The sequence below is a fragment of the Mustela erminea genome, chromosome 13 (genome assembly GCF_009829155.1).
Source record: "Mustela erminea isolate mMusErm1 chromosome 13, mMusErm1.Pri, whole genome shotgun sequence".
Lineage (NCBI taxonomy): Eukaryota > Metazoa > Chordata > Mammalia > Carnivora > Mustelidae > Mustela > Mustela erminea.
The window spans coordinates 36,954,768-36,970,859 of NC_045626.1; the positions used below are offsets into that span (position 1 = coordinate 36,954,768).

The window sequence follows — 16,092 nt, forward strand, 5'->3', positions numbered from 1 at the left end:
TTGCATGATAAATGCTTTTCCATCCCTTCACTTTGAATCTGGTGTATCTTTAGGTCTGAAATGAGTCTTGTGGATATGGATGAGACTCATATGGATGAGTCTTATTATTATTATTATTTTTTACTTATTTCACCCTATTCTTTTGTGTGGAGCATGAGTCCATTTATGTTCAAACTGATTATTCATAAGTCTGTATTTATTGCCATTTTGTTCCTCGTTTTATGGTTGTTTTCATAGTTCTTGTTTGTTCCTTTCTTCCCTTGCTCTCTTCTCTCAAGATGAGCTGGCTTTCTTGAGTGATACACATGGATTCTTTTCTCTTTATTTTTTGCATATCTATTACTGGTGTGTGTGTGTGATTACCACTAGGTTTGTATAGAACATTTTCTGCATATAGCAGGCTGTTTTAAGTTGATGATTGCTTAAGTTTGAACCCATTCTTTACTCTTCTTCCCCCAGAATTCAGGCATATGGTGTCATAATTTACATCCTTCTATTTTGTGAGTCACTTGGCTGATTTTTTTAGTTATACTTATTTTTATAGCTTTTGTGCTTCCTACTTTCTTACTCTTACTTATGGTCTTTCCTTTCCACTCAAGCAGTTTTCTTTAACATTTTTTGTAGGACTAGTTGGTGGTCGTGGATTCATCTTTTGTTTGTTTGGGAAATCTACTCTGCCATCTTCCCAGTGATCTCTACTACAATGGTTATTTGTGCAACCATTTTGCAACCCGTTAATTGTTTCATATGGTGTCATACTTTATATACTTTTATTTTGTGAATGCCTTGACTGATTTTTATAGATACTTAATTTTCACAACTTTTGTGCCTCCTGGTTTCCTTATTCCTGCTTAGGGTCTTTCATTTCCACTCAGAGAACCCTGTTTACCATTTCTTATAAGACTTGTTGAGGGGTGATGAATTCCCTTAACTTCTGCTCATCTGGGAAATTATCTCATCTTCTGAATGATGGCCTTTCTGGATAGAGCATCCCACTGTAGCAGATTCAACCCCTCCAGCCAGGCCTGCCTTAGTCTTGGTGGTGGCCAGTGCCCTCCCACAGGGGACCAGTGTGCAAGCCCTGCTAGCACTGTGCACCCCTCCCACAAGCACACTTAGCTCTGTCTCCCCCAGTACACTGTCGGCTGGAGACCATCCAAAACTGTGCCACAGGCCTGGCAGTGTGCAAGCAGCCCCAACAGGGGCCAGCACCACTCCTACTGTCCTGGGAAGAGGGAAAGATAACCACATATACCAGTCAGACTGCAAACCCAGCAGCGGGCTGGGGGCAGACAGCTAATCTAATTGCAAGCCATGTCCACCCATGAAAGCTTCTCAGAGGACAACACAGGGAAAGCACCCCACCATTGGATGCTAATGCATTTCTGGCAAATACCTGGTCTCACCAACTCAAGCCCAAGGCAGCTCCAGATTTGACCACTTGCACAGTGGGACTAAACCCTGCCTGCAACAGGCCAAGAGAGCTACTTCAGAAGACAGGATGAAGGAAAAGGTGGCTCAGTAACAACCATTGGGCATGCAACACATGTAGAAGACAGCCCTGAAGTGCCAGGTTCTGGAGAACAGGGGACATTACTGCAGGGCACTATGGGACCTCTTCACAAGGCTACGGCTTTCTAGAGCAGGAGATGTAGCTGACTTTTACTTTTTTTTAAACTTTTTTTTTTTTTTTAATGATTTTATCTATTTAGTGACAGAGAGAGAGAGCTTGAGCATGTGAGCAAACACAAGCAATGGGGGAGTGGTTGGGCAGTCTCCCTGCTGAGCAGAGAGCCCGAAATGGGACTCAATCCCAGGACCCCAGGATCACAACCTGAGCCGAAGGCAGACACTTACCTGACTGAGCTACCCAGACACCCCTGTAGCTGACTTTCCTAATGCACAGAAACAGACACAGAGAGTTAGGCAAAATGAGGAGACAGAGAAATATGCCCCAAATGAAATAGGATGAAATCACAGCAAGAAACCTAGGTGAAATGGAGAGAAGTAATATGCCCAATAGAGAATTTAAAGTAAGGGTCGTGAAGATACTCACTGGACTCAGAGTGGAAGACCTCAGTGAGACCCTTACAATGACCCCAAGACTGTCAGGATAAATTCCACAGCTAAATGTAGAGAAGAGACCACATGGGAGAGGGTAAGGAATGGTAGGGATGTGGAGGGGAGCTAAAAGGACCTGCAGGGCAGTCCCCTGTTGGGGGAGCCGTGGGCACAGAGAAGGGAGAGAAAGTCAGTCACATGGGGGAGCCTGCATGGAGACGATGAAGCCCGGTAAACTTGGGCTTTGAGAACCAGAAGGGCCAAATTTCATGAGCTCTTAAAACCAGCAGGATTAAATCGTGGAATTTTAAAAATCAGTGGGCTCTGCTCTGAAAGGAAAAGGCATCCTGCCCCTAAAGAAATAGGTAACAAACAGCTCATGGAAATATAGCACAAAAGTAGCAGTTTGAAAAATACCCGGGGCTTATGTTGCAAGGGTTATTTACTAATCTCAGAGCTTAACTGGAGGGACAGAAGTCACCGGAAGACCCCTCCAGGAACAAAGGAGCTGGTCCAGGCCACTTCCCATAGGCACAGAAATACCTGGGACCAGCGGGGTGCTCACAATGCCCTCCCCCTGCTTTTTTCCTAGGATGAAGCCTGACACTCTAGAGCGATTTCTGTGCATAGACAGTTTAGGTCCCTGGTAGACTGGTTTTTACTGAATTGCATTTTGCCATTTTGTCATCAGGGATAGTCCTGATGCCTCCCAGAACATCACTGTATTAGCTATGAGATGCGGTAAAGGTCGGGCTCCCTCCATCATTTAATTTCTTCTTAGGAGCCACAGACATTTCTCTTAAGATCTAAGTATCTGCACTCTTAAGTAACTGTTTGCAGGTTATGGACTTTAAATTGAGTAACAGTTACTTACCTCTTGATGTTGGCAACTAGGAAGCTCAGTGGTAAATTTCCCTCTTCTTCCTAGTAAAGTCTAGAAGACCTCAGGGCATCTGTGCGGATACCAACCGTACTTCTGCTTTTGCTTTTCCCTCATTTCCCTTTGCTCTGATTTCCTCACTTCTATAGGGAGTGTATGATTTAAAAAAAAAAAAACCGCTTTACCTTTTTTTTTTTTTTTTGGACTGAGGCAGGGATGGATGCAGAACGCTCTTCTTTCAGAGTTCCATTGGAGTATCTGAGGGATACGGATGTGATATCAGGAGTGAAAAGTCGCTGTTGACTTGTGCTTTATCCATGGTTTGTGCTCAGCTTTTAAAACCATTAAATGAGAGGAGAAAATAAAAACACTCTCCCCTCCCCCCTTTCTTTAGCCAAAAAAATTCTTTTGGGTCTTTCTGAGGTAGTATTAACCTTTTCTGGATACATGTTTTAAATTTAAAGAGTGTCTACATTTGGTAATTTCCCCCTCTTATTTCCTCTTGGGAGCATAGTTGAGTCAATACTTAAACATAGGAATCTTGTCAGTAAAGAAATGTGACCAGGAGTAGACACCCTTTCTGGGAAGCAGCCGCTGGTTCCTTCTCTGGTTCCCAGGGCATGGTTTCTCCAGAGGAGCAATGTTAATGGAATCCATGACCGAAGATCTTCCATGGACAAGACACGTGGAGCTGTGGGCTTCTCTTCTGCTAAAGCTGCAGCCTTGGCGGAAATCCTCTTGCCGGCCTTTTGCCCCCTCCCACTTCAGCTGGCTTTGGGCTGCCGGGCCCCCCTCCCCAGGGCCTGGGTTCTTACCTTGCCTGTTCTTTGAAGTGAGCACACAGCTCCTGCCTCAAGCTAATCTGTTCTTGTTGAGTCGAACCTGGATTGAGGACAGGATCAAATCCACCTCACACCACCCACCCCCCAGCCCGGCCCCCCACCCATGCTATTCTCAAAATAGGATCAAGTGACTTGAAGGATACTGGATTATTCTTAAGATGTTTTTAAAAAGGAAGAGAGATCACCTCTTCTACCACTGTCCCCTTTGCAGTCTTTCCTGCTCTTTCCTTCAGTAGGAAAATCATGTAAGGGGACTGCCACTGAGCTGGACAAGCAGGGAATGAGGAGGGAGCTGAAAGCTCTTGTAGGCTCTGCTCTGACAGGCACCACTGGTCCAGAGCCCTCCTCCTAGGTCTTCAAAAAGTCAGTAAGTTCAGCCCCAAGGCACACTCACATCAGGTTTTGGGGGAGTTCTCCACAGAAACGCATCACTCTGTTCTCTTTGTGGAAGGGAACATAGTCCCAACAGAAGATGGCAGAGGCCTTTCACGACCTGCAAACCAGTGTGGGTAACAGACCAGTGTGGGTGACAGAGCATCAAAGCACGGGAGCTCGAGCACGGCCAACTTTCTCCTCAGTTAGCAGAGCCAGGGGTTACATGAGGCTTTTTCATCATGTCATGTGCTGACTTTATGGCTGTGTAGTTCGGCAGACTCTTTTAAAATTGCATGTAAAACGGCTACTAGGAGTGTTTTCAAATAAGTGTTTGGAGCATCTTTTTAATACTCAGAGGCTAACAAAACTGTGTTCTGACAAGGGAGTATCTACACTGTCAAGTCTTTGCTTAGTGAAGACAGGGAGATAAAACCACCTCTCTACCATTTCCCACATCATGTTCTCAGAAGAGAAAATTACATTGGAGCCTTTTTAGATCTATACGTATGGCACATACAATGGTTCATTCTGTGCCTATTAAAAAGGAATTACGTTTTACATCTTAGAGTAACTGTTAACAAAATTCAAAAAGAAAGCTAGATGACCTTGGATGTTGTATTGATAATATCTTAGCTGTGACTAGTCAGCATTCTGGGACACTAATTTCAAAATCTCTCTCAAGAAAAATTGAAAATGTTCTGAGGTAAAATTCACATTTTTCTTCTTGGCCCCCTCCCCCATTTTTTGCTCATGTGATGGGACAGTGTCTGTGTCTGCAGGACAGGATGATCCCTGAACCTATCTTTGAGAGAGCTTAGCCTCTGAGAGACTGATATTTAAGGTGATTTTCTATAGTTTCTCTCTGGAAAAACTTCGAAGCTGGTAAAAAAGAAAAAAAAAAGGTTTCATTGGGAGAAGGTCATATTTCATCTCTATAATAAATACGTCAGATTGGAAGAGAGAGCATCCTAGTGGTAAGCTGTTTCGATCAGATTAAAATTGTGAGTGCATTTATGGGAACTCTTTGTTCAAAACTTCTCTAATTTCTAAAGGTTAGAAATTAATGTGTGAGGGCAATCAGATTTGACTAAAACATTTTAGTAAAATAAACACACCTAAAAAATTATACAGATAACCTTCAAGACATAATATAATGTAAAAATGAGGGACCTTTGGTATACAGAAGGAAACGTGTACTTTGTTCTGAAAAACGAACCCATTCAGGTACTGGACTAGTTTCTACTGAATATCATAAGTTCAGATATACGTTGATATGTTATTTTAAAAACACTTCACTTACACTCAGTCTTAAGAAAATAGTTACAAAATACCACAGGCGACCAGTTTAAGAAGTAAAGCTTGACTAGCTAAAAAGTCAACATTTTCAGTGAAAAAGAAAAGTGCATTCAACAAAGAAGCTTTGGCTGGGCCTTCCACAATCCTCATGGCAACACAGGAGGCGGGAGACCTCAGCAAACCTTCTGTGTCAGTCCTACCTGTACAGGGTGTGAGGGCTGGGGAGGGAGGGTCCTACCCTTGGGCAGTCCTGTGATCTCAAGTTCTGGTGCCCATGTGAGGACTCTTTTAGGGTTCGGTGGATTTTAAGGTTTGCCTTCCATTAGGCAATAAAGCCAGAGCTCTTTCAGTGAGTGGTGAAAATCTGAGTTCCCAGCTCACCAAAACTGGGGCTGCCTTGCGGTCTCAATCACACGGTCTGGCAACATGGCGTCAGGGCCAAGAGGCTGGGTTGGTGGTGTCTGCGCGTGATAGTGGCTGGAAGGATCACAGGAACTGTGTCTAGCAGGGAAGAGGAAGGCTAGGAAGGCCAGAAATGAAGTCACCGGTTTCATTTTAGAGAACTGACACTGTAGAACTTGAATTTCAGTGGAATTACATGAATTCCTTTCTGTCCTCTGCCCCCCTCCCCCCAACTCATGGGCCTACCCATAATCCCACAGTCCCAGTAGGAACATGTTCAATTTTTAGAGATGATCTCAGATTTAATAAATGGAGCAAACCTGTTATTCCACCCATTTTGTACCATTAGTGATGTGTTTCCTAGAGTCCCCTGGTGTGCCTTTCAAGTCAGATGGAGTACACGTATTCTGGACTGTGCGTGTGCAGATGTCTAAGTGTGAAATCTAGTGTTTAAAACCCCAGGGCTGGCAAATGAAATGCAAACACACATGCGTCTTGAGCAGGAACTTTCACAACCCAGGTAAGGGCTCCGACTTCCGTCACACACTTACCGGTGCAGACATGAGTGTAGATGGAGAAGGGTGGTAGTCTCTTTCTCCTCTGTCCTTTTCCCACTTCTCTGCTCTTAAAAGGGCCTAGAAGCAAGTGAATGGAAAATCGTCTCCGAGGGATAGTCTAGAAACCAAACCGGCCTCTAGGTGGCGCCGGAAAGCAGTTTCGGGCCAACTGGCGTCTGGTAGGGTGGAGAGGGCCCCGGCTGAGCCTCTGTACCTAGACAGCTCCTGGGCACAGAGTCCCACACGCTGCTGTCCCCTGCTCTCCAGCCTCTCCGGGCGGCTCACGGGGCCACTTCTAAGACATTTTTTCCACCTATTCCTGTGCCTATGAGTTGGTATTCAATTGATGTGGCTAAACCATCACTTGGTCCAAATCGTCAAACTAGAGCGCAAGAATGCGCTGAACCTGAGAGTGTTTGCTGATCCCAGGTCAGTTTGCCGGGAAGCCTCGAAACATCTGCCTGCTGCTCCCCCAGCTTCCTGCCTGCATAGCCCCATCTCGCCCATGTGCAGCAGGCTGGGGCTGCAGGAACGAGGCTTCTGTTCGTCTGGGAGAGCAATCTTCCCTAAGTGGATGGCTTGTCTTTTTGGTTTTTTTTTTTTTTTTTTTGGTAAAGTTTTTAAAAAGGTATCACAGCTGCTACATTTGAAATCAGATACTGATCTTTAATTCCTGTTAAAACATTTGCCATCAAGAAAAGCAAGCCGCCCCCCCTACCATGTCCCAGTCAATCATAAGAAAATGTAAGTAGATATGGGGTTCCAATAAACAAGCTATTCACACACACATGCTCACTCGGAAGGAAACCCTTGGCATAAAAATGTAAGAATCTGTAAGTCCCGTCCTTTTAACATATACTTTTTTTTATTAAATATGTAAAAAGATAAACGCAAGTCAAGTTATTCACATATTCAGAGACAAAAAAACTATCCTACCATGCGACAATAGGGTAATGTAAAATGAATGTGATACATCTGAATAAGACTTTTTCATCTATGATGTCATTACTTATCTATTTATAATTAACAATACATATGTTTACATTCCTTTCAGTTTACATTGAATATATAACAAAAGCTTTATGGTGTACTATTTAGTAAAAGTAATCTGAATGCATATTAAACCTTAACGGAATAATGGAAATACTCACCAGGGAAGGGAGGAGTTCTTGGTTCCCTTCTGGAGTTTACTTCTCTCTGGTCAACAAGGTGTTTCTCTGGTTTTTTTCTGCTTAGAAAGAAGACGGGCTCTCTCTCTGCCCCCTGCTTCAATCACTTCCTATCTGACACGAGCAGCGGAAGTGCTATCACCGGCCACAGCTGCGTGGCCAAGAATGAAGTCCGGCTTCTGCGAGGGCAGGCAGAGCCCACAAAGGGATGCTTCTCAGCCCGGCGTGAGGACATGTGATGGGGGTGGCCATGGAAGAAAGCATGCCCTGGATGCCGAGAAGGGAGGACGATGGGGTGCGGGCCTCGGGGAGAAAGGAGTGGCCCTGGGGAAGGAGGTGGTCTGCACAGAAGTTGGGGTGCGGCCCAAGACGACGGAGACTCCTAGCTGTTCAAGATTCCCCCAAATATCCGTGATGTCGCACGCCACCCGGCACGCTGGAAGAGGGGTCAGATGCGGACAGAAAGAAGGATGTGGAACGCTTCTCTAAATCTGTGAGGAGCTGGTGCTAAGACCTGGGATGGAGAATCAAGAATGACCACCTGGGAAAGGGAAGGTATCTGGCCAGTAGCTTTCCTAGCTGACAAGGCTGGGGCACCAGGGGGAGGCAGAGCAGCTGTCCCCCGCGAGGCTGAGGCAACTTCCGCCATCATCACATCACACCCACCCCCATGCCGGCAATTCCGGCCGCGGTCCACCAGGCACTGGGCATCACTGAGATGTCTCTGCCTAGCAACCACCGAAGCATGCTCTGCGCGTGGAGTTATTTACTGTGCCTCTGTACAAGAGCGATTTTTACAAAAGGAAAGTTCGTACAAACAGCCGGGAGGGACCACACCGGTAAGCGTGCGGCCGAGCATAGCACAACCACCACCTGTACCCAGGTGTGGGAGGATGTCACTGCCGAGAGCCAGGCTGTCCAGCCCGAGAGAAGGGAGCTGCCGCCGCCGCGCAAAGCAGGCGGGAGAGAGAAGGAAGGGAAACCAAACACCACAGAATGTCTGTCCAGTTATGCACAGTGCGTTGTAATAACCTCACAAATACAAGCCATCGTGTTCACCGGTAACTCAAATACCACTTTGCTGCGAGAGATTGTGGGAAGACTTCTTTTGGTGGCAAGCTCCAATGCTAGAATTTAGAATTAGTATTCCATCAATTAATAAAGAAATGTCAAAGCTTTCGGATACATATTTCAGAAATTTATTTTAAGCTTTTCAGTTAAGAGGCCAGTGGGGCGGGCACACTTGTTTGTTCTTGCACCTGCTAAGTCAAATAACAAGTGAAGTACATCTAAAGTTAGGAAACCAAGTGAAATGAATGATCCAGGAAGGGATACCATCTGTCAGAGGAATAAGAGAGGCAGAGATTTGGAAAGATACTAAGAAAATGTGCAAATATTAGTTAAAAAAATAAGGAATGCTTTTAATTCATTAATGTTTCCTCTATTTGCGAATTGCCACGGTTATCAATGACAAGGAGGGCCGGAGTATTAACGAGGGAAATTCCTTTTCCCGAAGGTATGGGGAGTCATAGATTTTTTTTCCTGTGCTGTCATTCCAGTGTCAACACCAGACTTCAGAATCCGGAGTCTCCCTTGGAATGACGCTCCTAGTAAGAAGGTCTTCACTTGGCAGCGAGCGTGCAGCACGACGCAGAGCCCTGCCCCTCAGGGGCGCACACCCTGAAGTCATTCTGGAGGAGGAGTCCCCTAACATGGAGGACAGGCTTTGGGCTGAAAGCCAGAGAGAGGCAGGAGGACCTGCACCTACGCAGACCCCCTCTGGACTGTAGGTAATTGATGACAGCTTTTGGGGAGAGTGGCTGCCCACCAAAGAGGACCCTGAGAAAGAAAAAAGCATGAGAACCCGGGTGGGGGAGGGGAGGGCAAGCAGTCGGAGGGCGAAGTGGGGATGGGGGTGTCCTCGAGTGAATGTCTTTCGAAACTCACTGTGTGGCCGTCTGCTGTGCTCAGGGAGAAATACTGCTGGGCCCTGAAGTCCTAGTTTTGATTCCATTTTTTTTTTTTTTCCCTTTAGTGTTGGGAGTCGAGGGGGAAACTTTTTCCCTATAAAACAAGTCACTGTCCTTATGGCTTTCATATCAAGGATCTCTTTCCCTTTGCTCCAATTTATCATTTGACCAAATTTACGTTCAGAGGTTAGACTTGCAAACATCAAAGCACCACGAATGTGTGACATCTAGTGACACTGGTTGAGAAATGCCAATATAAATACCATATATCAAATTACCATTGTTTCACACCAGGATAAAAAGGGGGTGGTGGGGGGGCGGTGGGGAGAGCTGTCCCGGAAAGAAATGAGAAGAGCAGAATCAATCCCAAGCAGCCAAGTGGTGAAGTGGTAGGTATGTGACCCCGTGACCTCTCAGGCCGCCCAACGGCCGGCTGCTAACGGGTCTTGGCAAAGGAAATGGGAACCGAGCGCGGTGGCTGGCGGATGCAACAGTGCGTTGATGTTAACGGCAGACTGGGAACGACTGGTTTCTGTTGAGCTTGAGGCCACACGTTTCTCCAGAAGAAAAGTTCCCACGCACAGCTGAAGGCGCAAGGGGCCAGGACGCTTCAGTACTCTTCCTGCTGCTGGGGCTGCTGGTCATGGACTTGGTCCTCAGCCTCGGCCTCTTCCGGGTGGCCCTCCTGCCAGACAGGGGGAGAGGTTTCAGCTGGAACTATGGACTGGGTTGGAGGCCCCGCAGCGTCCAGAGCACTCCCTCTCCCCAGACAGCATGTGCGAGGACCCCCCTTGCCAGCCAGGGCTCTCCCACTCTCCGAGCCGATGCACCCCCAGATGCCACTGCTTCCTCTCTCCAAGGACTTGTCATTCTAGAACACAGCGGTCAGGTGTGACGCACCTAACATTCCTTCATGGGACACATTTCTACATTCCTACCCTCGTGAAAGAGTCAACCAAGGCACAGTCTCCAAAGCATCATGACCACGCAGGAGAACATGCTGTGAAAAGGCAGAGCCCTGGGCCACTGTGGGTGGTGGAGGGTCAGCCCCACCCTGCCGGCAGGTGATGCAACACTTCGGCTTCCTTTCCTGCCCTGTCACTCTTCTTACTGAAACAGACCCTGTGGGAGATCGGATACTCCTCGGCTGTGGAGATGCCCCCGTCCGAGTCATAAGGCAAGGGAGGGCGGCAGGGGGGTCAGCAGCCATGGCTCAAGGACTTTGGGATGTCTGCTTTGGGAACCTAAGTACTTCAGGGACAGGATCCAGAGGGTGGAGGTATTCTAGAACCCTTTCATTCGTTCCTCTAACCCCCGTGAGCACCGCTCCAGGGAACATCAGCCCTGGCTGGCTGCATCTGCAACTTCTGTTATGTTCTGACACAGGAAGCAAGCGGCTCTTATCACCTGAGCCAAGGGGGCCACTGCTCCCTCAGGAACGCACGTGGGACCCACAGGAGTGCTGGCGGCCTCACACCCGCCACACTCGCTCCTTTCTCAACCCCAGTACCCCACCCGCCTTCCTGCCAGGTCTATGCCCTATAGCCCCGGACAAGCCCAGCCCCCTAGCCACGGTAGGGTCTTCTCCCCCTGAGCCCCGGTGCTTGCTTTCCCTGGGCCGGCAGCACTCAGTTTCCTCCTTAGCTACAAAACTTGGGCATGGAAGCTCATGTGTCTCCAACACGGTGGCCTCAGGTTACTCAAGTCAGGGATGGGACCTCACCCATCTGTGTCACACTTGCTTACTTCCCAACTTGGTACAGGTTGCGCTGAGAGGAAGAAATCCCTGAGGACCCAGGAACAGATGAGCACGTTACTCAACCACCGTGTGCCTTAGTTTTCCCATCTCTACAATGGAGAATTATAACAGGGGCACCCATTTAACAGTTTCCCAAGAGCTTCACTGATCGGTGAGTCAGTGGAGTCCCTGAATTCAACAGAGGAGTCAAGGAATTCAAGAAGGGAAGGTGCCTACAAGGTTGGGCTGTTCATAACACCTATTGTGAGCTGCAAATATTTCATGGTGGGAGAATTCTTTGAAATATATTCTAGAAGTGGAAAGATTTTAAAAATGTAACCTTTTCTGTGACAACAGTAGAAAGGAACATCACACTGAAGACCCTGGTTCCAATCTAGCCCTATCCCTTACAGCTCGGGGTCCAGAGGCATAATGTTTAGTAACAGTCAGCTCTCCCCATGCCCAGGACCATCCCTCTTCCCATCCCCCGGAACTACTCCACCGCGATGTGCCAAGGCCCAAGATCCTGCTCTGCCCACACTCTGTCTTCGGGGCCCCCCAACTCCTTCATGGCTTAACCGTATTTGATTCTGGCCTCAGAATGTCCCCCCCTGCCCCGCACCCCTGGGCCCTCAGTGCAGCCTCCGGGGCAGCAGCCTGGCCTACAGCCTTGTGTGAGATGAGGGTGGTCCTCGCTGCTCCGAAAGAGCAACTGACCTCAACTGACAGTGGCATTCCTAGGGGAGCAGGGGAGTATCTGTGGGCATAGTACAAGACCGCGCAAGTCACTGCCCTCTCCCAGTGAGGGTTCTCCCTCCTGTCTAGGGGCGAAAAAGAAGTCTAGTGGTCATGGGTCTTTACCAGGAGTGGGAGCCTGGGAACTCCCCGGCGTCCATTCTGCCACATGTTCCTTCCTGATGCCGCTCTCCTACCCTCTCCCCAGTGTCAACTACTCTCAGCTTCACGTCCTGGCTCGGCTTCGGTCAGGCGACGCACCGCAGCCCTGAGTGGGGTCAGGGATGCTATTTCATCCATCACCCTAACGCTGTACTGCTAGTGCGGTACCTGCCTTTCCTCCAGCTAGGACTGCAGCAGGCCACAAGTGTGCGTTCCTTAGTTGTTTAGTGTGTGTTAGGTGCACGGGAGGTCTCAGACCTGAGGATCTGTTTGACATTTTGAAGATCGCATTTGCTTACAGCACAGTTGGGAGTTAACTGCGCAATAGTGGGGTTAACCCAGGACTGAAAGTCAAAGACTTGGATACCACACCATGGGCCTGTAACAAGTTGTGGGACCAGGAACCCATGAGTTCAGACCTCACCACTGGTCTCCCCTTCCTACTTGGCAAGCCAGGGGGCACTGCTGTCTGCAGCGGGCCAAGGGAGCTCTCACGGTGACGTCATCTGCCTGCGGGAACTGTGGACTCCAGACTCTTACCAGGATAAAGTGCAAACCTCCCAGCTTATCAAGGGATTGCTAATGCAATTGCTAATGCTAGGGGTGCAGGTTAAGGTGTGAAGGTCTGCAGAACAGATCTGGAAGGCTGAGGCGGTTGGACTACGTATCACAGCCAAGTGCTCCCAGCTCACACCAGCCTAGGTAAGCTCCCAGGAAGAAAAATTTTCTGATGCCCTCCATGAAAAGGAACAACTGAAACCCGCATGGAAGTGGAAGCCAGGCAAAACCTATGCCAGACAATGCCCTGGAGCACTACGGGCTGAATTCTAGTGTTTGCCTATCATCAGAGCTTTCTCAAGGTTTGGCTGTGAGCGAGCCTAGAGTTCATCATTCTCATGATCTCAGTGGAAAGAGCAGCAAGTTGGAAGCCTGTGGGAAGGCTCTTGCCTGCCATAGGAGGAAAATGGGGGCAAAGGAAGGAGGACAGTTAACGGCGGCTCCCGACTTCCTCGATGGGGCTGGGGGCACTCAGGAGGCTCACGTGCCCGGTCACACCGGCCACATCTGGCCGTTCTTGGCTCAGGGCTGTGCCCACCCGGCTTCCTCTGCCTGCACAATCCTCTCCCTTCCCTAGCTCTGTGCAGCTGCTCTTCCCCGTCATTCTTCACACCCACCCCAACGTCCTCTTCTCTAGAGTATCTGCTTGTCACTCCGGGCTGTCGTCGTAGGCTCGCCACACAAGTTTATGCCTCTCTTACCGCATGGGTCACACCTGACATAGTCCAGTCAGTGGCCCCTCGCTGAGGCAGTGCCTCTGTCCCTTTCTGTCCACCCAAGCCTTAGTCCAGTGACAGAAACACAGGCTCTTCCCCAGAGCTCTCGGTTGCGTGGAGAGGAATCTTTAGATCACCCAACAGTGACTTTTGTGACAGTGCCTTGGGAATTAAGTGCCTGTTTATATAAGCAGGCACACCTCAGCTGACAGATGGACAAGGCAGCAGCTAAGCAATGACTAAGTCCAGATACCTGTGGCCCCAAAGGGAAAAAGATCCTGAGGATGATAAAGAGGGGCACGAGAAGGCTGTCTGGTGATCTGCTTTGGAAACTTCCATTAGGTTTCTACAACGGTGAACTGAACCACCCCTGTTTACTTCTGTATGCAAACTCCCATCTGGATTTCCACATCTTCCAAACATTCTATTCTAGGATTGACTCCCAAGAATCAAAGACCAGCCATCACCAAATAAAGACTTAGAGAAGAAGCCTCTCCGGCAAACACCTGTCCCTGAAACGCAACTTAGGGTGCGTCTGTATTTAACTGAACAACAGGCACGGGGCGGAATCCCCTGAGGTCACACTCAGAAGTCAGGAACTCTCACCCAGGGCGGCCCTGCTGGCTGTGAGCCAGAGCTCAGGGATCCATGTCAGCTCTGAGCTTGGAGGGCACCTGAGCAGGTCCTGCACAAGAACTCCCTCTTGGGACAAGACCCGAGTGAGGTGGCTGTCGGAAGGGTTCTCCTCCTGCCCACAGCACAGGGCTGGGACGTGCTGATGCTGCCACTGCCTTCCTCTGTCAGTGAGCCTGGTCCTTCAGAAGGGGGCGCCATGGAGACCGGTTGGCTTTAGCCTCTAATAAGCAAGCAAGCACTCGGGCCACAAGCATTCCGGCTGCTGCTGGCACACTAGAAATCAGGACGTTTCTGCCATCAGATCTGAAAACATTGAGAACCGTATTTTGTGAAGCCATCTCTGCCTCTGGGACCTGGACAGGAAGCTTCTCGGTGCTTCAAGATCTACAGTCTGAGCCAATGATAACTGAGAAAGAGGCTTCAAAACAAAACAAAACAAAACAAAACAAAAATATGGGCTGGGGGAAGGGAACAAAAAATGTAGCCGAGGAGGCCTCAAACCCTGGGCTGTTTTAGAAAATCTCATCTCTAGGATTCCAGATCTAGCAAGGAGTAAACATTTGCCTGGTATTGGGCTGGAATAAGTCCTAAAGTAAACTTGCCGGTGACTTGTTCCCAGTGGGTGGAAGTGACAAACACGGCTCACCCCCAGAACCCTGGGAGGGGCCCTGGGTGTCCAAGTTCAGTAGCCTCAGACGCTTCCACCAGCTGCAGCCTGGCCTAGGGAATAGCTCGAAACCCCAGCCCAGACCCCTCTTTCACACCTTCCACGGGGGTGGGGGGGGCTCCTGGTCAGGCTCCCACTCCTGCCTTGCTGCCCAGCCCCTCACTCATCTCCCCCCCCCCCCCCCCCCCCCCCCCTCCGCTCTTCCCTTCTGCCCCTGAGTCTCGTTCCTCGGCTGTTCCTCACACCTGCTTTCCATCACCGGGATGGAATCCACATGCTGGGATTCCCCTCCCACCGCTCCCCCTCCCACTCCTGAGGAGAAGCCCTGCTAGTCCTGCCCAGAGAGGAGGCCGTCTTTCTTTTTTTTTTAATTTTTGTTTTTTAAGATTTACATAATCTCTCTGCCCAACATGGGACTTGCACTCATGACCCAGATATCAAGAGTTGCAGGGCTCTTCCGACTGAGTGAGCCAGACACCCCCAGAGGAGGCCTTCTAAAAATATTTTTCAGCTAAGAGCTGTTGCGTAGAGCTGGTCTGCACTGCCAATGAGGAACCAAGACAACCAGCACTGCAATAAAAACAGGCAGTTGTGAGGCTGATGGGGATGGGAAAAACATTTAGACGAATTCTTCCTCTAACCATACTCTGTTCTGTCAGGAAGAATCTTACACACATTCTTGCTGCTCCGCTGCTCAGAGCTGAAAACCACTTGGTACCTGGCTGCATCAACCTATTTTTCTCAGTCAGACCTCCTCCTCTCCCCCAGCCCTGGCCACTCATCTCTTCCCAGATGGATTCATGAATACACGTGGGTCAAAAAATCGCGATGATAGTGATACTTATTCCTCTGGGAATAACCAATGCATGGAGTCCTCATTCTCCGAGGTCCCAGGGCATCTGAAGGCCCACTGATCACTGCCCTGACCAACGACATCGCTTTAGAACGCAGCAGTCAAGGGCTCTCCTCACACTTACATGTTCTTCCGAAGCATAGAGGACTTCCATTAGTCGCTGCACGAGGTCATCGTTTTCCTGCCCGTGTTCTTGGCAGAGTAGCTCAATCTCTCTCAACTTGCCAAAGTAGAAATCTCTCTCCTTTTCCACACCTTCGAGGGCAAGTTTTAATGAATGTACCTGCAAGGGAGTGGGGGTAGAAGGAAAGAAAACCCAAAAAACAGTGTAAGAATACGCCTTTCTATATAGACGGGAAACAACAGACGTGCAACGGAGCTCGAGCCTTGGCCACAAGGTCAACTCCGCCAGCAGGCCAGTCGTGCCCTCTGCCAACTGATGTTCATAACCACTGTTGAACGGATTCTTCTGCTC

The 16,092-nt window shown here is 48.9% G+C and overlaps 1 protein-coding gene across 1 annotated transcript in view; it reads right to left on the bottom strand.

The window, feature by feature from the left end:
- Positions 1-8,758: 8,758 nt before the first annotated feature.
- Positions 8,759-16,092, bottom strand: part of MAPRE2 (microtubule associated protein RP/EB family member 2) — a 96,275-nt gene continuing 88,941 nt past the window's right edge. The window contains exons 6-7 of the mRNA XM_032311553.1: positions 15,742-15,900; positions 8,759-10,237 (exon numbers count right to left, since the gene is read on the bottom strand). Coding sequence (XP_032167444.1) covers positions 10,163-10,237; positions 15,742-15,900 — 234 coding nt within the window. The 3' untranslated portion in view covers positions 8,759-10,162. The remainder of the gene's footprint in view (positions 10,238-15,741; positions 15,901-16,092) is intronic.